The 14418-nt window shown below is 40.2% G+C and overlaps 1 protein-coding gene across 1 annotated transcript in view; it reads left to right on the plus strand.

Moving 5' to 3' along the window:
- NR5A2 (nuclear receptor subfamily 5 group A member 2) overlaps positions 1-9948 on the plus strand; it is a 132664-nt gene extending 122716 nt beyond the window's left edge. Inside the window, exon 7 of the mRNA XM_089688687.1 lies at positions 6317-9948. Coding sequence (XP_089544813.1) covers positions 6317-6564 — 248 coding nt within the window. The 3' untranslated portion in view covers positions 6565-9948. The remainder of the gene's footprint in view (positions 1-6316) is intronic.
- The last annotated feature ends 4470 nt before the right edge of the window (positions 9949-14418 follow it).

Below are 14418 nucleotides of genomic sequence, written 5' to 3' on the forward strand. Positions count from 1 at the left end.
TTTCAAACTTCACCTGAATTATATGTAAATTTCTCAAGTTAATCAGTTATTCTTTGGCAGAAAAAAGAGATAATTGCCACTGATAAACAAATGCAAATAGATGAATCTGACCTTTCTCTTAAAAATGTTTTTTTTTTTCATGCTATGTTTTATGAAAGCAATTTTTCTATTTGAACAAATAAAACCGTCTAACTAATTAATGCTAAATATTCTCTCTCTTAAATTATCCAAGTGCAAGAAAAAATCACATTTTAATTTTTATATCTCCCTGCACATGGATGGATATTAAAAGTGAGCATAGCTTTACTTAGTGCTCAGTTTTTGCTCCTGTAGTAAATCATTTCCTTGCTTCATTATTTCATATAAGTGTTGCGCATTGTACAGACTAGTCACATGTTTTGTTCAGTGACAAAAATAAATTCCTTTACATTAGATGAGTCTTTTAATTTCTCAAACCCGTAAATACTAAAAATTCAATTAAAAAAGTGCACCATTTTATTGCCTCACTGCAAACTGCATAGCATAAATGCAAATAAAACTCCTCTAAATATTGAGGTTTACAAAATGCAGATGTTTTGTTTTTGGATAAGCTGGCACTCAACTTTATATGTCCAATGAAACATGACAGTGCCCTTGATTCACGTTAGTCCTAAGAGAGGGTGACACCTTAACCTTCTACTTTACACACCTCAGATGAGGATATATTGTCTATTCGATATAAAAATAAAAATGCATGAGAATCTTCAGCAAGGTTAAAGGCCAGCAGACCATCTATTTTCCACTGATGATCAGTCACAGAGATATATATTTTAGAAGGTGGTACCTCATGAAGATCATTCTGCTCTCCAGCTGAGTGTAGCAGATGGTTCATTAGCATAGTCTTGGCCTGTCCCAGGATTTTGCTATCATTTAGAAAAATGTCTCATGGAAACAAGACCTCTTGTCTTGTTTTATTAGAATTCACGGTTTGGCGGGTCAGTTTCTAAATTCACCTTGGGTCAGAAAAATTAATCTGAATGATATGAATTGTGCTGTACTCTGGTTTAAAGATAGGATGGGCCCTGGAGACTCATTAGGAGACCATATATTATGTTCAGGCTGTGAGAATCTACAACCCTTGTGTCACTAAAGGGTTTGACCTTGTTCTATTTAAGCTATCCTTGATTCTGCCTGATTGAAATTGTATTATGAATTTCTAATGAAAATCTATCTGAAGTAGTTTATGTTCCATTCTTATCCTATAAGTTGTGCCTAGTAAACAATTAGTACAACAAAATGCTAACAATTAATGAAGACATACTTGTGCTAGAACGGAAAATCTGGTAAAATTGTATTTTTAGAATTATTGTAGACTTGAAATATTAAAAAGCATATTGGAACAGAAGATTTATAATTTTTAAATTGACATGGGGTGGGGGATATTTTCCAGCACACAGTTGACTTGCTGCCCACAAATCTCATAAACTAGTCCCATCTGTAATTTTCTTGCCTCCTACAATGACACCTTATATGCAATCTTCCCAGAAAATGTACATACAGTTGTAGGGAAGTCTTAATTAAGTGGTAAATGTTGGTAGTAGCTGCATAACAGGGTGCTTATAATGTAATTCTTGTTTTGGCTATCACCCGCCAGAGATTATTATTATACAGGATTTATTTAGCGCCAAGTGTGCGCATTTTTCTAAAATGAAGGTAAACGTTAGTTACAGTATTATTTGGTACAAGAGGAAACAGAGGGCCCTACTCGTTAGAGTTTACAATCTAAGTTATTGACTTTTACAGTGAAGAAAAAAAAATCTGATATTTTCTTTGACTTCTGTTGATCATTAGAATTGATTTGTAAGGCTAAGGAAACTTGAAATCTAGATATTTTTGTGCTTTGTGATAGCTGAAAACTAGGTATCTTCTGTGCTTTTTTGAAGCTGGAAGCTAAATAACGTCTGTGCTTCATGAATACGTAACAAATGTGCCAACTCTTCACGTCACAAAATAGTAAAAAATTATACAAGTTTGGGTTATAGACATAAACCCATTCTTTTGAAAATACAGGCTGTTTGGAAAACAGAAAAAGAAAAATTCCGAAATACTCATATGTACAGTTTGTCCTGGATTTATAAAGATCATCTTTAAGAGTTGATGGTGATCATGAAATATGTACATACTTGTAATAATGCTCTGTAACTTACACATTTCCTTTTTCCTTATCTTTTTATTATAAGATTTTTTTTTAAGTTCTGTGATACTAGTAACAGCAACAAGGCTCTCTTAATTATAACATGTAGGGAGTGTGTTATCAAGTGTCACCCTGTCATTTAATAAAATAGTTTTGCAAATGACTTAAGGTCAGGTGACTCCATGGCTACAAGCTTCCTAAACCTTTCCAAAGAGTGACTTAACCACTTGACCTCCAGAAGGTTTACCCCCTTCATGACCAGGGCATTTTTTGCTAGTCAGCACTGTGATATTTTAACTGCCAATTGCGCGGTCATGCAACATTGTACTCAAATGGAATTTTTATATTTTTTTTCTCATAAATAGAACTTTTTTTGGTGATATTTGATCACCACTGGGTTTTTTTTAGTTTTTACGATTTAACTGAAAATAAACTGAACATTTTAAAAAAAGCAAAAAAAAAAGATATTTTCTACTTTCTGTTATACATTTCTTCATAAATGGACGCCAAAATGTATTCTGCTACATGTCTTTGGTAAGAAAAAAATCCTACTAACTGTATAGTAATTGGTTTGTGCAAAAGTTATAGAGTCTACAAATGATGGTATGTTTACTGGAATTTACGCAGCTATGATGCTATACTGGTAATGGTAGTGATCAGCAACTTATAATGGGACTGTGATAGGGTTCTGGTCAATCTGGCTCTAACAAACACTATTTGGGAGCATCACTAAGGCTGGCCATACACTACACGATTTTCTTACAATTTTCTGTCCAATTTTTTTCAGATTTACCTTCAACTATGTAGTGCAAGGACCTGCCTAACCTGATACAGTTGAAAGTGTTGTCTAGGTTTGACCTCATATTATATGTTTTTTGGTAAATCTAAAGCAAAAATCTCATGAAAATTGTATAATGTATGGCCAGCCTTATTACTGATACTGACATTGCTAGTGATCACAAATGTTATCTTTATCTCACTAAAGCACATGTATACATAGGTACATAGGCATTCCAGGTTTATTTTTATTTCTTTATCTTGCCCATAGCCAGTCTGTAGAATCACAACTGTTGTGGAACTACAGGTTATACTATGCTTTGTTAAAGTGTGCTAGAGCCTGTAGATCCACGCTAGCTGTAAATCCAGTGGTTGGCTAGACAAGGCAATGCTCAGGGTGAGATTGCTGATGTTAGCAACAACAGGGCATGTCTGTGTTGCTTAGCTTGACTGCTTATATTTTCTGCTGGAAGCATATGTGAAAGGGTGACAATGCAGGAAAGCAATTGGGAGACAGGGACAGAACACTGTCACTCTACAACAAAAGGTGCCTGAACAAGCACCTATATGGTAGGATCTCCTGGTATTATTTTGATGAAAGCTGAAGATTTAAAAATATTTAAAATTATTTTTGAAAGTATATTAGCATGTTAACGTCATATGATATTTTAGTGATTAGGATTACATCTCCTTTAGGATAAATTCAGTGGACTTTCTGATTTTAGCACAGCTGCATTGTTTGGTAGGTAGCATTAGCAGGTAACTGATTGGGTTCTCTCTGTTGCCTGCCTTAATACAAACATAAAATGAACAAATCTAAGACCCCGAAAGGGCTCCAGATCTTCGCATGACTAAATTTGTCTGATCTTGTGTCTGTAAAATGTTAGGTGGCTTGTAAACATAAGGCCACCTAATTGCTTCTGTCAATGACACCAATGAAAAAAGCACCACTTGCAAACATGGAGTAAAAACAATAATTAAACAATTTTAGTCATAGGCACCAACCCATATTTGTGACATGCTTAAAGCAATACTAAAGATATAATTTTTGTTTCCAAAAATGACAAGCATGTTATACTTACCAGCTGTGTTCAGTGGTTTTCCACAGAGCAGCCCGGATCCTCCTCTGCTCAGGTCGCCTGCAAGTTTTCCTGGCTCTTCCCTTCTATCGGGTGTCCCCACAGCAAGCAGCTTGCTATGGGGGCACCTGCTGCTCCGTGTGTCCATTCACACACAGAGCCATGACTTGGCCCTGCCCCCTCTCCTCATTGGCTCACTGGCTGTAATTGACTCCCACTGCTGTCTCAGCCAATGAGAAGAGTGAGTCCCTGGATAGCCAGTGCACATCGCTGGATCGAGAGGGGGCTTAGGTGAGTATTAGGGGGGGGCTGGATGGGGGGGATGCTGCACAGAAAAGGTTTTTAACCTTCATGCATAGAATGCATGAAGGTAAAAATCATTGAGCCTTTACAACCACTTTAATTAAAGTAAAGACTTCTACAATTATAAAAATATATGAAAATTAAATAGAAGCAGATTTTCCACATTAATCAATAAAAAAGCACACTTGTGCTAAAGAAAGTACTATTCATTTTGTGTAACAGACAAGGATAAACCATAAAAAAAGATGGATTGGTAAAGCCTTACCTGCGACACACCAAGCGACAAATTTGACATACAATTTTCTGTTAAAGGGCATGTCAAAGTCTCCTATGGACTGGATATTTGTAAAACTGTACATATTCTAAAATTGTCTATATACGTGCTGGTTATTGCTGTATGTGAGTATTTTTAAAATGTAAATTATATCTCCAGAGAAAAACCTTTTTCTTAGTTGTGGATAGAGTGAAGGATTAGAACTCCTGGCACGGGCTCCAGTGAAGAGGCTTACCATCACTCTCTGTCCTGCTGACAAAGTTTTACCAAACAGAAAGTGAGGAAAATGCTCCAACAGCAATACCAACAGAAATAAAATGCTTTTCTTTAGTAGAGTAGGGGGAGACTGGAACAGTTGTCATATTCAGGGGTGGACTGACCATTTGGAAACTCGGGCACTGCCCGAGGGCCCGGGGTCAGAAGGGGGCCCCATGAGATGCCCCTGGTACCTTTTTCATAGGCTTTTTTGAGTTTGGGCAAGGACACAGGGGCCACATTTTCCCCTATTGCCCGGGGGCCCATGAGTTGTCAGTCCAGCCTTGGTCATATTTGTATTCCTGTCTGTGTCCCAGTTGCAGATTGTTACTTATTTTCTGTCTGGAAGACCTTTGTCAGTAGTATTTTTAATCCTTTCCTACTTTATCCAAAACTAAACAAATAGTTTTTAGCTTGACATTCACCAGTTGCTACCTTTTTGGGACAGCCATTGCCAAGGCATGGCCGGGATGGTAGGTGTATTTGCACAAAGACAGCAACCCATCCGTACACTGTATGTTCTATCTACTCTGTAATGCCAGTAATATTGGCTACAACACCAAGTTAAACTTTTATTAAACAAACCTTTTGTTTTAAAATGTTTTTCCTTTTAAATAAAGACTAAATATACCAAAAGAGTTGCTTAGTGCAAAAAGTTGTCAATGCATGCATTAACACTTATGCGTTATAGTTTCCATAAGCCCTAGGAATTTCTGCCAAGCATTGTTGTCTGCATTCCAGATAGCAAGGTTCTTCTCACTTCCTATTCGAGGTCATCAGAACAGGAAGTCGGAGAAATATCCCCAGTGGGGACACAGGCAACAATAAATAAACAGAGGTCCTAAACTTTTTCCACGCTATCCAAAGCTATAAAAAGTTACAGTTTAATTAAAGTGCTTTCATTTGAAGGCAAGTAAAGAACTCCATGTGACCTTTTTAATCTAGATCAGGGGTCTGCAAACTTTCCAAACAAAGAGCCAGTTTACTGGCTTTCAGACTTTAGGGGGGCCAGACTGTGGCCATTGGGAGTATAAATTGTCCTGCATCAGTGGGAGTAAACAATGCATTTTCAACATTAGGGGAGGAATAGAGCCCTATTCTTGGTGTAAGTTGGAGAAATAGTTCCCCATAGTTTGTTTCAGTGAGAGGAATAGGACCCAGTTTTTGGTGTGAATGGGAGGAATAGTGCCCCATTGTTGATGTCAGTAGCAGGTATTATGCCCCCTTGTTGGTGTCAGTGGGAGGAATAGTGTCTTGTATCAGTGGGAGAAAAAGTGCCCCAAGGGCCGGATAAGGGCAAGCAAAGGGCCACATCCAGCCCCCGGGCTGTAATTTGGGGACCACTGTTCTAAATAATGCTTATACAATGAATCTAAATATCATTTTGCTTCTAATCAATACAAGAAAGTGCACTAAATGCTCCTAATTGTTTTATGTTTTCTTTTCGTGATCTAGATGTGAAGAACTTGGAGAATTTCCAGCTGGTAGAGGGAGTTCAGGAACAAGTAAATGCTGCTCTACTGGACTACACCCTATGTAACTACCCCCAGCAAACAGACAAATTTGGGCAGTTGTTGCTACGGCTTCCAGAAATTCGGGCTATCAGTTTGCAGGCAGAAGAATACCTATATTACAAACATCTCAATGGCGATGTGCCCTGTAACAATCTCCTAATCGAAATGCTTCACGCAAAGAGGGCCTGACCTTTTTTTTCCTCGTCAGAAGAACTGTGCACAGTCAAAGACTATTTAAACTTAAAAACATTTGAAGTCCAAAAACTATAATAATCACAAAATTCTTAATAGTCAATTTGTGATGCATCAGGGTATTTGTATTTCAAACTGTGAATGACATTATTATGTCCCACGAAGGAGTCTACACAGGACAGTCTGCCTGAATTCAAGCATAGTCACGTGGTCGTCCTTTGCTGTGTATCCTGAAGTGGGCTCATCTCTATTGGGAAGAAGACTGGGATGCTCATTAAAAACTCATTAAAGAGAACAGAAAATAATTCATTGTTGAAGAATCTTAATTCCTTACAGTCAGTACAAAGTTATGCTGAATATGTCTATGCATTTCCATTTCCAAGAGTGTTTTATTTATAAGTTGGCCAAAATACAAACCAAAAATGTTCATATATATATAAATATAAATCTATATAGATATATTTGCATGTAAAAAAAATCTTTCTCCATTTGTTTAGTATTTGTCTTGTTAGGAAAGCAGCAGAATGCACAGAGATGTTCAGTCTAACTGTCATACAAGAGAATTTCCATTTTAAAGACTGCATAGGCCAATCTTTCTGTTAGTAATATTAAACACAATAGAGTCTCAAGTAGAAATTACAACATTATTTCTATAGTCTCTTTTGCAGGACTGTGTTTATATCTTCTTCTTTGCTGTTTTTTCATTCATTGTTACAAACAAACTTCCTCAAAGTGTGCAGGTAACAATTATAGGGTATACATTTTATTTAACCTTTATAGTTTATGTAGGCCCTAAATCTATTTTTCAGTAAGTTTGGCATCATACCTCAGCGTATACAGATTTCTTAAGAAAAACATTTTTGTAAATCTCTTTCAAAGTTTTTGCTAGTAACAGGACCTCCTGTTGCAGGCTGTAATGGAAGGGCCTTCAAATATTAAAAAAAGTGAACTAATTCACAATACCCTCTCCACACCCCAGTCTCAGCTGCACTTGCCTCCTTGGGTAATTATGTTTAATTACCCATGCTAGCTGATAATGTGGTCTGGTCATTTGAAAGCTGCACTCTTCTGCATCCTTTTTCCTTCTGGTATACCATCCTAGAGAAAAGAGGGCTCAGAAACAATCTCATTGGATAGCGTGGTCCTGTGCCAGCGCTGATCAACGCCTGCTCACTATTGCATGCCTAGACAACTTTGGTGCTCTGTATTGCATTTTCAAACGTCCAGAATGCCCTATACCGGATGACATGGGCGGCAAAAGATAATCATCAAAGGAAATGAGTGCTGCAGGGACTGGGGGTGTCGGGGGGAGGATGTAGTAAGATGGTTCTCCTTTTAATTTTTTTTTTTTTGTGAAAAGATAAACTAACCCTTTCAGTTAGCCTTTTAATAGACCTGATAGGCATCCCAAAGGTCATCTTTAGGAGCACACATAGCAAGCCTGCAATGCTGCTGCAAATTGTGAGTTAATGGCTTAGAATTGTCAGCCTGCAAAGGAGATGATGTTGATGGCAGGATCTCCATGTAACAAAATTTTGCAATAGATCCACAAAAAAAGATTTCCTTAAGGATTCTCTATACAGTAAGACATGGTGCCATTCTATATATATATATTCTATATATATATATATATTGTCACTCTCAGTATAAAAACAGCTACTTTTACATAATGGCTTTAGCCTGCTGGTACTAGATGACAAGGGTATCACTAATTTTGTATGTGTAGTTCAGAATAGTAGTACCATTGCTCTTTAAACAAGTAATATATGGCTCTTTTCTGGCTTTTCTACTTACTAGAACTAAAGTTGATATTCTCTATGCTGGTGCAAACTATTTGTATTGAGTTATTTTGCCATTCTTGTCATTCTCAGAGTAGATTCAATGTAGAACTGATGGTTACAAAGCATATTAGTGCTCACCCAAAACTGGTGACTTCCATATTGTTGTGATACTTCAGCATTCAAATATGTTTATTTGTAAACTATGTCTAACAAGTGTAAAGAATCCAGTTTTTGTTCTTTAGTCCATTATCAGTTTATAAGACAACAACATAAAGTAGCCAAGCAGCCAGTAATCAGCTTTCATTGTTATGGTTTCTTTGATGTGCTAAAAGATGAAATCTGATTGGTTGCTATGTGTTATTAAACATAATGTTTATAAGACTATTGCTTATAAATTTGTACCATAGTTTACCAACCATGCATTTTCTCCTGGCATCAACCATATTGGTTGTTATATGTACATTTTCATTCCTCTTGGAGATCAGACAAACACAATTACTATCACTATAAATACACCCATTAATGGGCAACTTTTCCAAAGTTACCCATTTTTATTTTATTTTTTTAATACTCAGTAACAAAGATCATTGGCTGTTGTTGGCTGCAATGTCACTGTGTGTAACTGGTCCATAGTTCTGCAGTATTATTATTATTATACAGGATTTATATAGCGCCAACAGTTTGCTCAGCGCTTTACAGTAAATAATGTAGGGATTTTCAGACAGTTTCAAAGGGGTCATGGCCAATTTGAAGTGGACAATCAAGTTCTCCATTGGAAATGAAGCATTCTGCTATTACACTTGCATCAGAAGTTATCAATTAAAGTGGATGAAATGACATCCAGTGTTTGTATTACAGCAGGGTGGTACCACAATAGCTGAAAAGCTATATCTTTCATTCTGCTCTACAAATTTCTTGCTTAGGCTACCCTAGTAGAGCATCATGTACCCTGAAAAATCATTGGTAGCCCATTCCTGGTATACATTCTTGGGACAACAGTTATAATGGTTGATTGAAATAAATAATAAAAACGTTTTCTAATGATTTTTTGAATACTTTTGTCTGAACAGTATTGCTATTGTGAGACTTAAAAACTTCTCTTTACTGTTTCTAGACTGCTGAATGTGGTCTAATTGCTTTGTATCTTGCAAATAAGTATATAACTGCCACTCGACATGGACATTTATGACTAGAGTACATTTTATTTCCACTACCGTAGAAACTGTATGAGCTTCATCCAGAGCAATCTATGTTTGCTTCCTAACAGTATGTATCTAAACCATTTTGTACTTGAAAAATGTATGTATGAGGAATCGGACCAGTAAAGAACAGCATTCTGGATCTATAATCCTCAGAGCTTTGTGCTTATAGCACCTGTGGAGCAGCACATCCCATCTACAGCAATACCAGCAATGGCCTCCACCAACTGGCTGTACAATCATTCAGACAGAACTTTCAGTCTCTGTGTTATTTGCTTTATAAATAGTTTATTTTTATGGAACAGTTGTTCCCATTGTAGACAATTCCAATTCTAATTTATTGTCCTCATGGTTTCATCTTTCTGTAAAATATATCCACAATAAAGAAACCAAGTATGTCATTTAGAAGTGGAGTATTTCATTACTCGTGCATTTTATACATATGCATTATTGTCCAAAATTATGACAGAAATACAATTTGGTACTGGAAGGGACTGATCAGAACTTTAATAAGAATGCTTTACGTGTAAACTGATAATCCAGAATTTACCATGAATTGTCAACAAAAAAAAGAATAAGGGTGGGTTATAACTTGTCAGGTCTATTTGCAATCTGTATCCCATTGGGGAGATTTACATTTACATCCTTTCCCAAATCAAAAACTGGAAGTGACAGGATATTCCTAGAAACTAATGGAATCCATTGGCGAGTCCACTGGCGAGTTTCCATGACTGGTAGTGCTCACCAGATCACCGGTATCTTGCACAGATGCACATGTTGGTCCTAGGGTTCCCAAGTTCCATGATCTGGTGTCCTTCTACCTCATGCTCTCCTGGACCCCCTGGAACTGGACCTTCCCCCTATTTATATGTCACCCCAGGTAGAAGGCCAGTCCAAGACAAAAAGCCCGGGAACTTAGATGCTGGAAAGTAGAGCTTACCCCAGCCTGGGCAAGCTTAACTACCTAGCTAATATAAGAAAACCTGCATTGTAGGCAACCTGCCTACAAGTGCAGTAGACAGTAGGCTGGATTATTGGCTCAGAGGGTCAAACCCTATGTAGCCCTTCATAAGGGAAGCCAGCAGCAGTCTAAGCAAAGCAGTCTAAACCTGATCCTTTTAGCAGAGTGAGGGGTAAAGGATTCTAGAACTTTTGGGGTGTTAGAAGTAGCAGTTACATTGTATGTTGGAGCACATTTAAGTCTAGAATTCTTGGATTCAGGGACAGAACCCAAAAGTTTACACTGACCTCCTCAAAGCAAGGGAACTTTCCAGAGTCACAGAGTCCCATGCGCTTGAGGTTAAGAAGATTATCAAACAAATCATGTAATAAAATAATTCAAATTAGCTTACCTGCAGTGTTGATTGTATTCAACATCCATATTCAGGTCACTTCTTTCTGGGCATCTGCATTTAGTGTCAATATGTGGGTTGGCCACTTGGAGTAGGAAACCAAATAAGGATGCTGTAGCATTTCCAGCTTTGACTGTAGTGTACCATTAAAGCGGAACTTTGCCCAAAAGGGGAAGTTCTGATTTAAGTTCTCCTAAACCCCCCCCCCCTTTACCACTTAGTTTTGACAGGTACCTGCTCCCACTCCTGCTTGGATTGCCTAGGTGACCTGAGTGGGTGTGCAGCCCCCTCTTTTTGTCACAGGTTCCAGAAGACTGTAAGACTGTTCACAAATCACAGCGCAGCTTGTGCATGCGCAGTAGGAGGCCCACTGTGAAGCCGCAAGCTGTCACTGTTGGCTTCCCACACTAAAGATGCCAGCGCCAGGAACCTGAAGACCAGCAAAGAACTGGTTCAGGTGAGGACAGCGCCGGATCCCTAGACAGGTAAGTGTCCTTTTAGTAAGAGCCGCTACAGAATTTGTAGCTGCTGACTAGAATGAAGAACAACTTTAAGAACCAGGAAGACAAATATTATAATTTACTTTTTCCATAACCCTGTATATAGTACATAATTTATAATAATAATAATGAACAATCCTAGCATTAACCACTTGCCACTGCCGAAAAAAGTGTCATGAATGGCTTCTATTAATCACAGCTTGCTTACTATTTTGATGCTGTGATTGGCTCACAGCTATCACATGGTTCTTGGCACTGTGTACCATGTGATTAGCTGTAGCCAATCAAAGCATGAGAATAGTAAGCAAGCGCTCATGAATGAAAGCCAGTCATGACAGTTAAAATTATTGCTTACAACCGTGGTCGTTATTGTTATAAGCAATAACAGTGTAAAAAAAATCCGTGATCGCCCCCTTCCCCCCTAGAGTAGTCCAGTGTCAATGTTCAAAAACTGAATTACTGTATATACTGTATATATATATATATATATACATATATATATATATACTGCTCAAAAAAATGAAAGGAACACCTTGAAATCACATCAGTTCTCAATGGGGAAAAATATCATGCTGAATATCTATACTGATATGGACTGGGTAATGTGTTGGGAATGTAAGGATGCCCCATCATTTGATGGAAATGAAAATTATCAACATACAGAGGACTAAATTCAAAAATGATGCAGCAGGCTAGTTCATTTTGCTGAAATTTGATTACAGCAACTCAGAATGGTACTCAGTAGTATGTATGGCCCCCATGTGCTTGAATGCATGCCTGGCAATGTCGGGACATGCTCCTAATGAGGTATCCTGGGGTATTTCCTCCCAGATCTGGACCAGGGCATCACTGAGCTCCTGGACAGTCTGAGGTGCAACCTGGCAGCCTCAGATAGACCGAAACATGATGTCCCAGAGGTGTTCTATTGGATTTAGGCCAGGCGAGTGGGGGCCATTAAATGGTATCAATTCCTTTGTCTTCCAGGAACTGCCTGCATACTCTCGTCACATGAGGCTGGGCATTGTCGTGCACCAGGAGGAACCCAGGACACGTGGCAGCCATCTTTATGACACAACCAGGAGTGTCTTATGAAAGAAGAGGGCCTGTGTGCAAGATCTTAATTTGGGCCCTAATGACAGAGAAAGAGGTGCTGCACATTATGGGTATAGTTTTCAGGGGCTGGTTACATAGATTCCCGATGAGTGAGGGGTTAATTGTCTTGTGGGGGCCTTCAGCTCCAACTCAGCTCCTTCCTGTCAGGAAACGTAATATCTACTGACAGAACACCTACTGAGAACCTGAAATATAACAGAAACTCCTATTAGAAACTAAGAGGGGAAGAGGAGGTGAGGAAGTGGGAGGGGGAGATAGAAATAGGAGGGAGGGAGAGAAAGATGGGCGAGATGGGAAAGTGGAAAGAAGTGGGGGGAGAGAATGGAAGTGATAAGAGGAAGGAGTGAGCTAAAGGAAGGTGAGAGAGAGAGGGTGAGAGAGAGAGGGGGGAGAGGGAGGTGAGAGGGAGGTGAGGGGGTGAGAGAGAGGGGTTGTGAGAGAGTGAGGGGGAGAGGGTTGTCAGTGGGTGAGAAAGGAGGGGAGAGAGAGGTGAGGGGGTGAGAGAGAGGGAGTTGAGGGGGCGAGAGAGAGGAGAAGAGGGATGTGTGGGGGTGAGAGAGGGGGGAGGGGGAGGTGAGAGAGAGGGAGGAGAGAAGGGGAAGGAGTGAGAGAGAGAAAAGATAAGAGAGAGGGGGTGTGAAAGGGAGAGGGAGGTGAGGGAGTGAGAAAATGCAGGTGAAGGAGAAGGGTGGTGAGAGAGCAGGTGAGAGGGGCTTGGAGAGAGGGGGTGAAAGAGATAGAGGGGGTGAAAGAGAGGTGTGAGAGGGGGTGAAAGAGAGGGGGTAAGACAGAGAGGGGGTGTGAGAGAGGGGTGTGTGTGAGAGAGGGGGTGAGAGAGAGGTGAGAGAGAGAGGGGGGGTGAGAGAGAGGGGGTGAGAGAGGGGGCAAGAGAGAGAGAGGGGCATGGATGAGATAAAGAGGGGGTTAGAGAGGGTATGAGAGGAGGTATAGATAGTGCCCCCCATCCTCAAGGCACACATGGGGTTCCCCATTATAAAGTGAAGAGTACATGGTCATCCTCAGGTCACAGAGTGGACCCCTCATTATAAGGCACACATAGCCCCCACTTAGGGCAGAAAGGGGACCCATAATTGTAAAGCACAATGAACCCCAAATCTCAGGTCAGAAAGTTTGCCCCTCATTACAGAGCCTCCATTCCCAGATCATACAGGGGGTTCCTCAATATAAAATGTACTGAGTTCACACAGGGGGTCTCTCAATATAAGGAGTGCAGCCCCCCATTCACATGACAGGGGATCCTGAGTACACTGTCCCCACTCAGGACACACTGGGCTCCCATTATATGAAATACAGCGTTCCCGATACACACTGGATCCCCCACATGTTCCATCGCTGTACCCCCCTGCACCCCCTCTGCACACGTGTTCCATCGCTGTACTCCCCCTGCACATGTGTTTCATCGCTGTACCCCCCCGCACACGTGTTCCATCACTGTACCCCCCCATGCACACGTGTTCCATCGCTGTACCTCCCTGCACCCCCTCTGCACACGTGTTCCATCGCTGTACCCCCCCTGCACATGTGTTTCATTGCTGTACCCCCCACACACGTGTTCCATCGCTGTACCCCCTCCTGCACGTGTTCCAATGTTGTACCCCCCTGCACATGTGTTCCATCGCTGTACCCCCTCTGCACACATGTTCCATCGCTGTACCCCCTGCACACGTGTTCCATCACTGTAACCATCTGCACACATGTTCCATTGCTGTACCCTCCCTGCAGACGTGTTCTATCGCTGTACCCCCCCTGCACACGTGTTCCATTGCTCTACCCTCCCTGCACACGTGTTCCATCGCTGATCCCCCCCGCTATACCCCCTTCACACATGTTCCACCGCTGTACCCCCTGTGCACACATGTTCCATTGCTGTACCCCCCCCTCTGCA

Source organism: Staurois parvus, unplaced genomic scaffold (genome assembly GCF_062004578.1).
Source record: "Staurois parvus isolate SC_StPar_1 unplaced genomic scaffold, SC_StPar_1.0 ptg000450l, whole genome shotgun sequence".
Taxonomy (NCBI): domain Eukaryota; kingdom Metazoa; phylum Chordata; class Amphibia; order Anura; family Ranidae; genus Staurois; species Staurois parvus.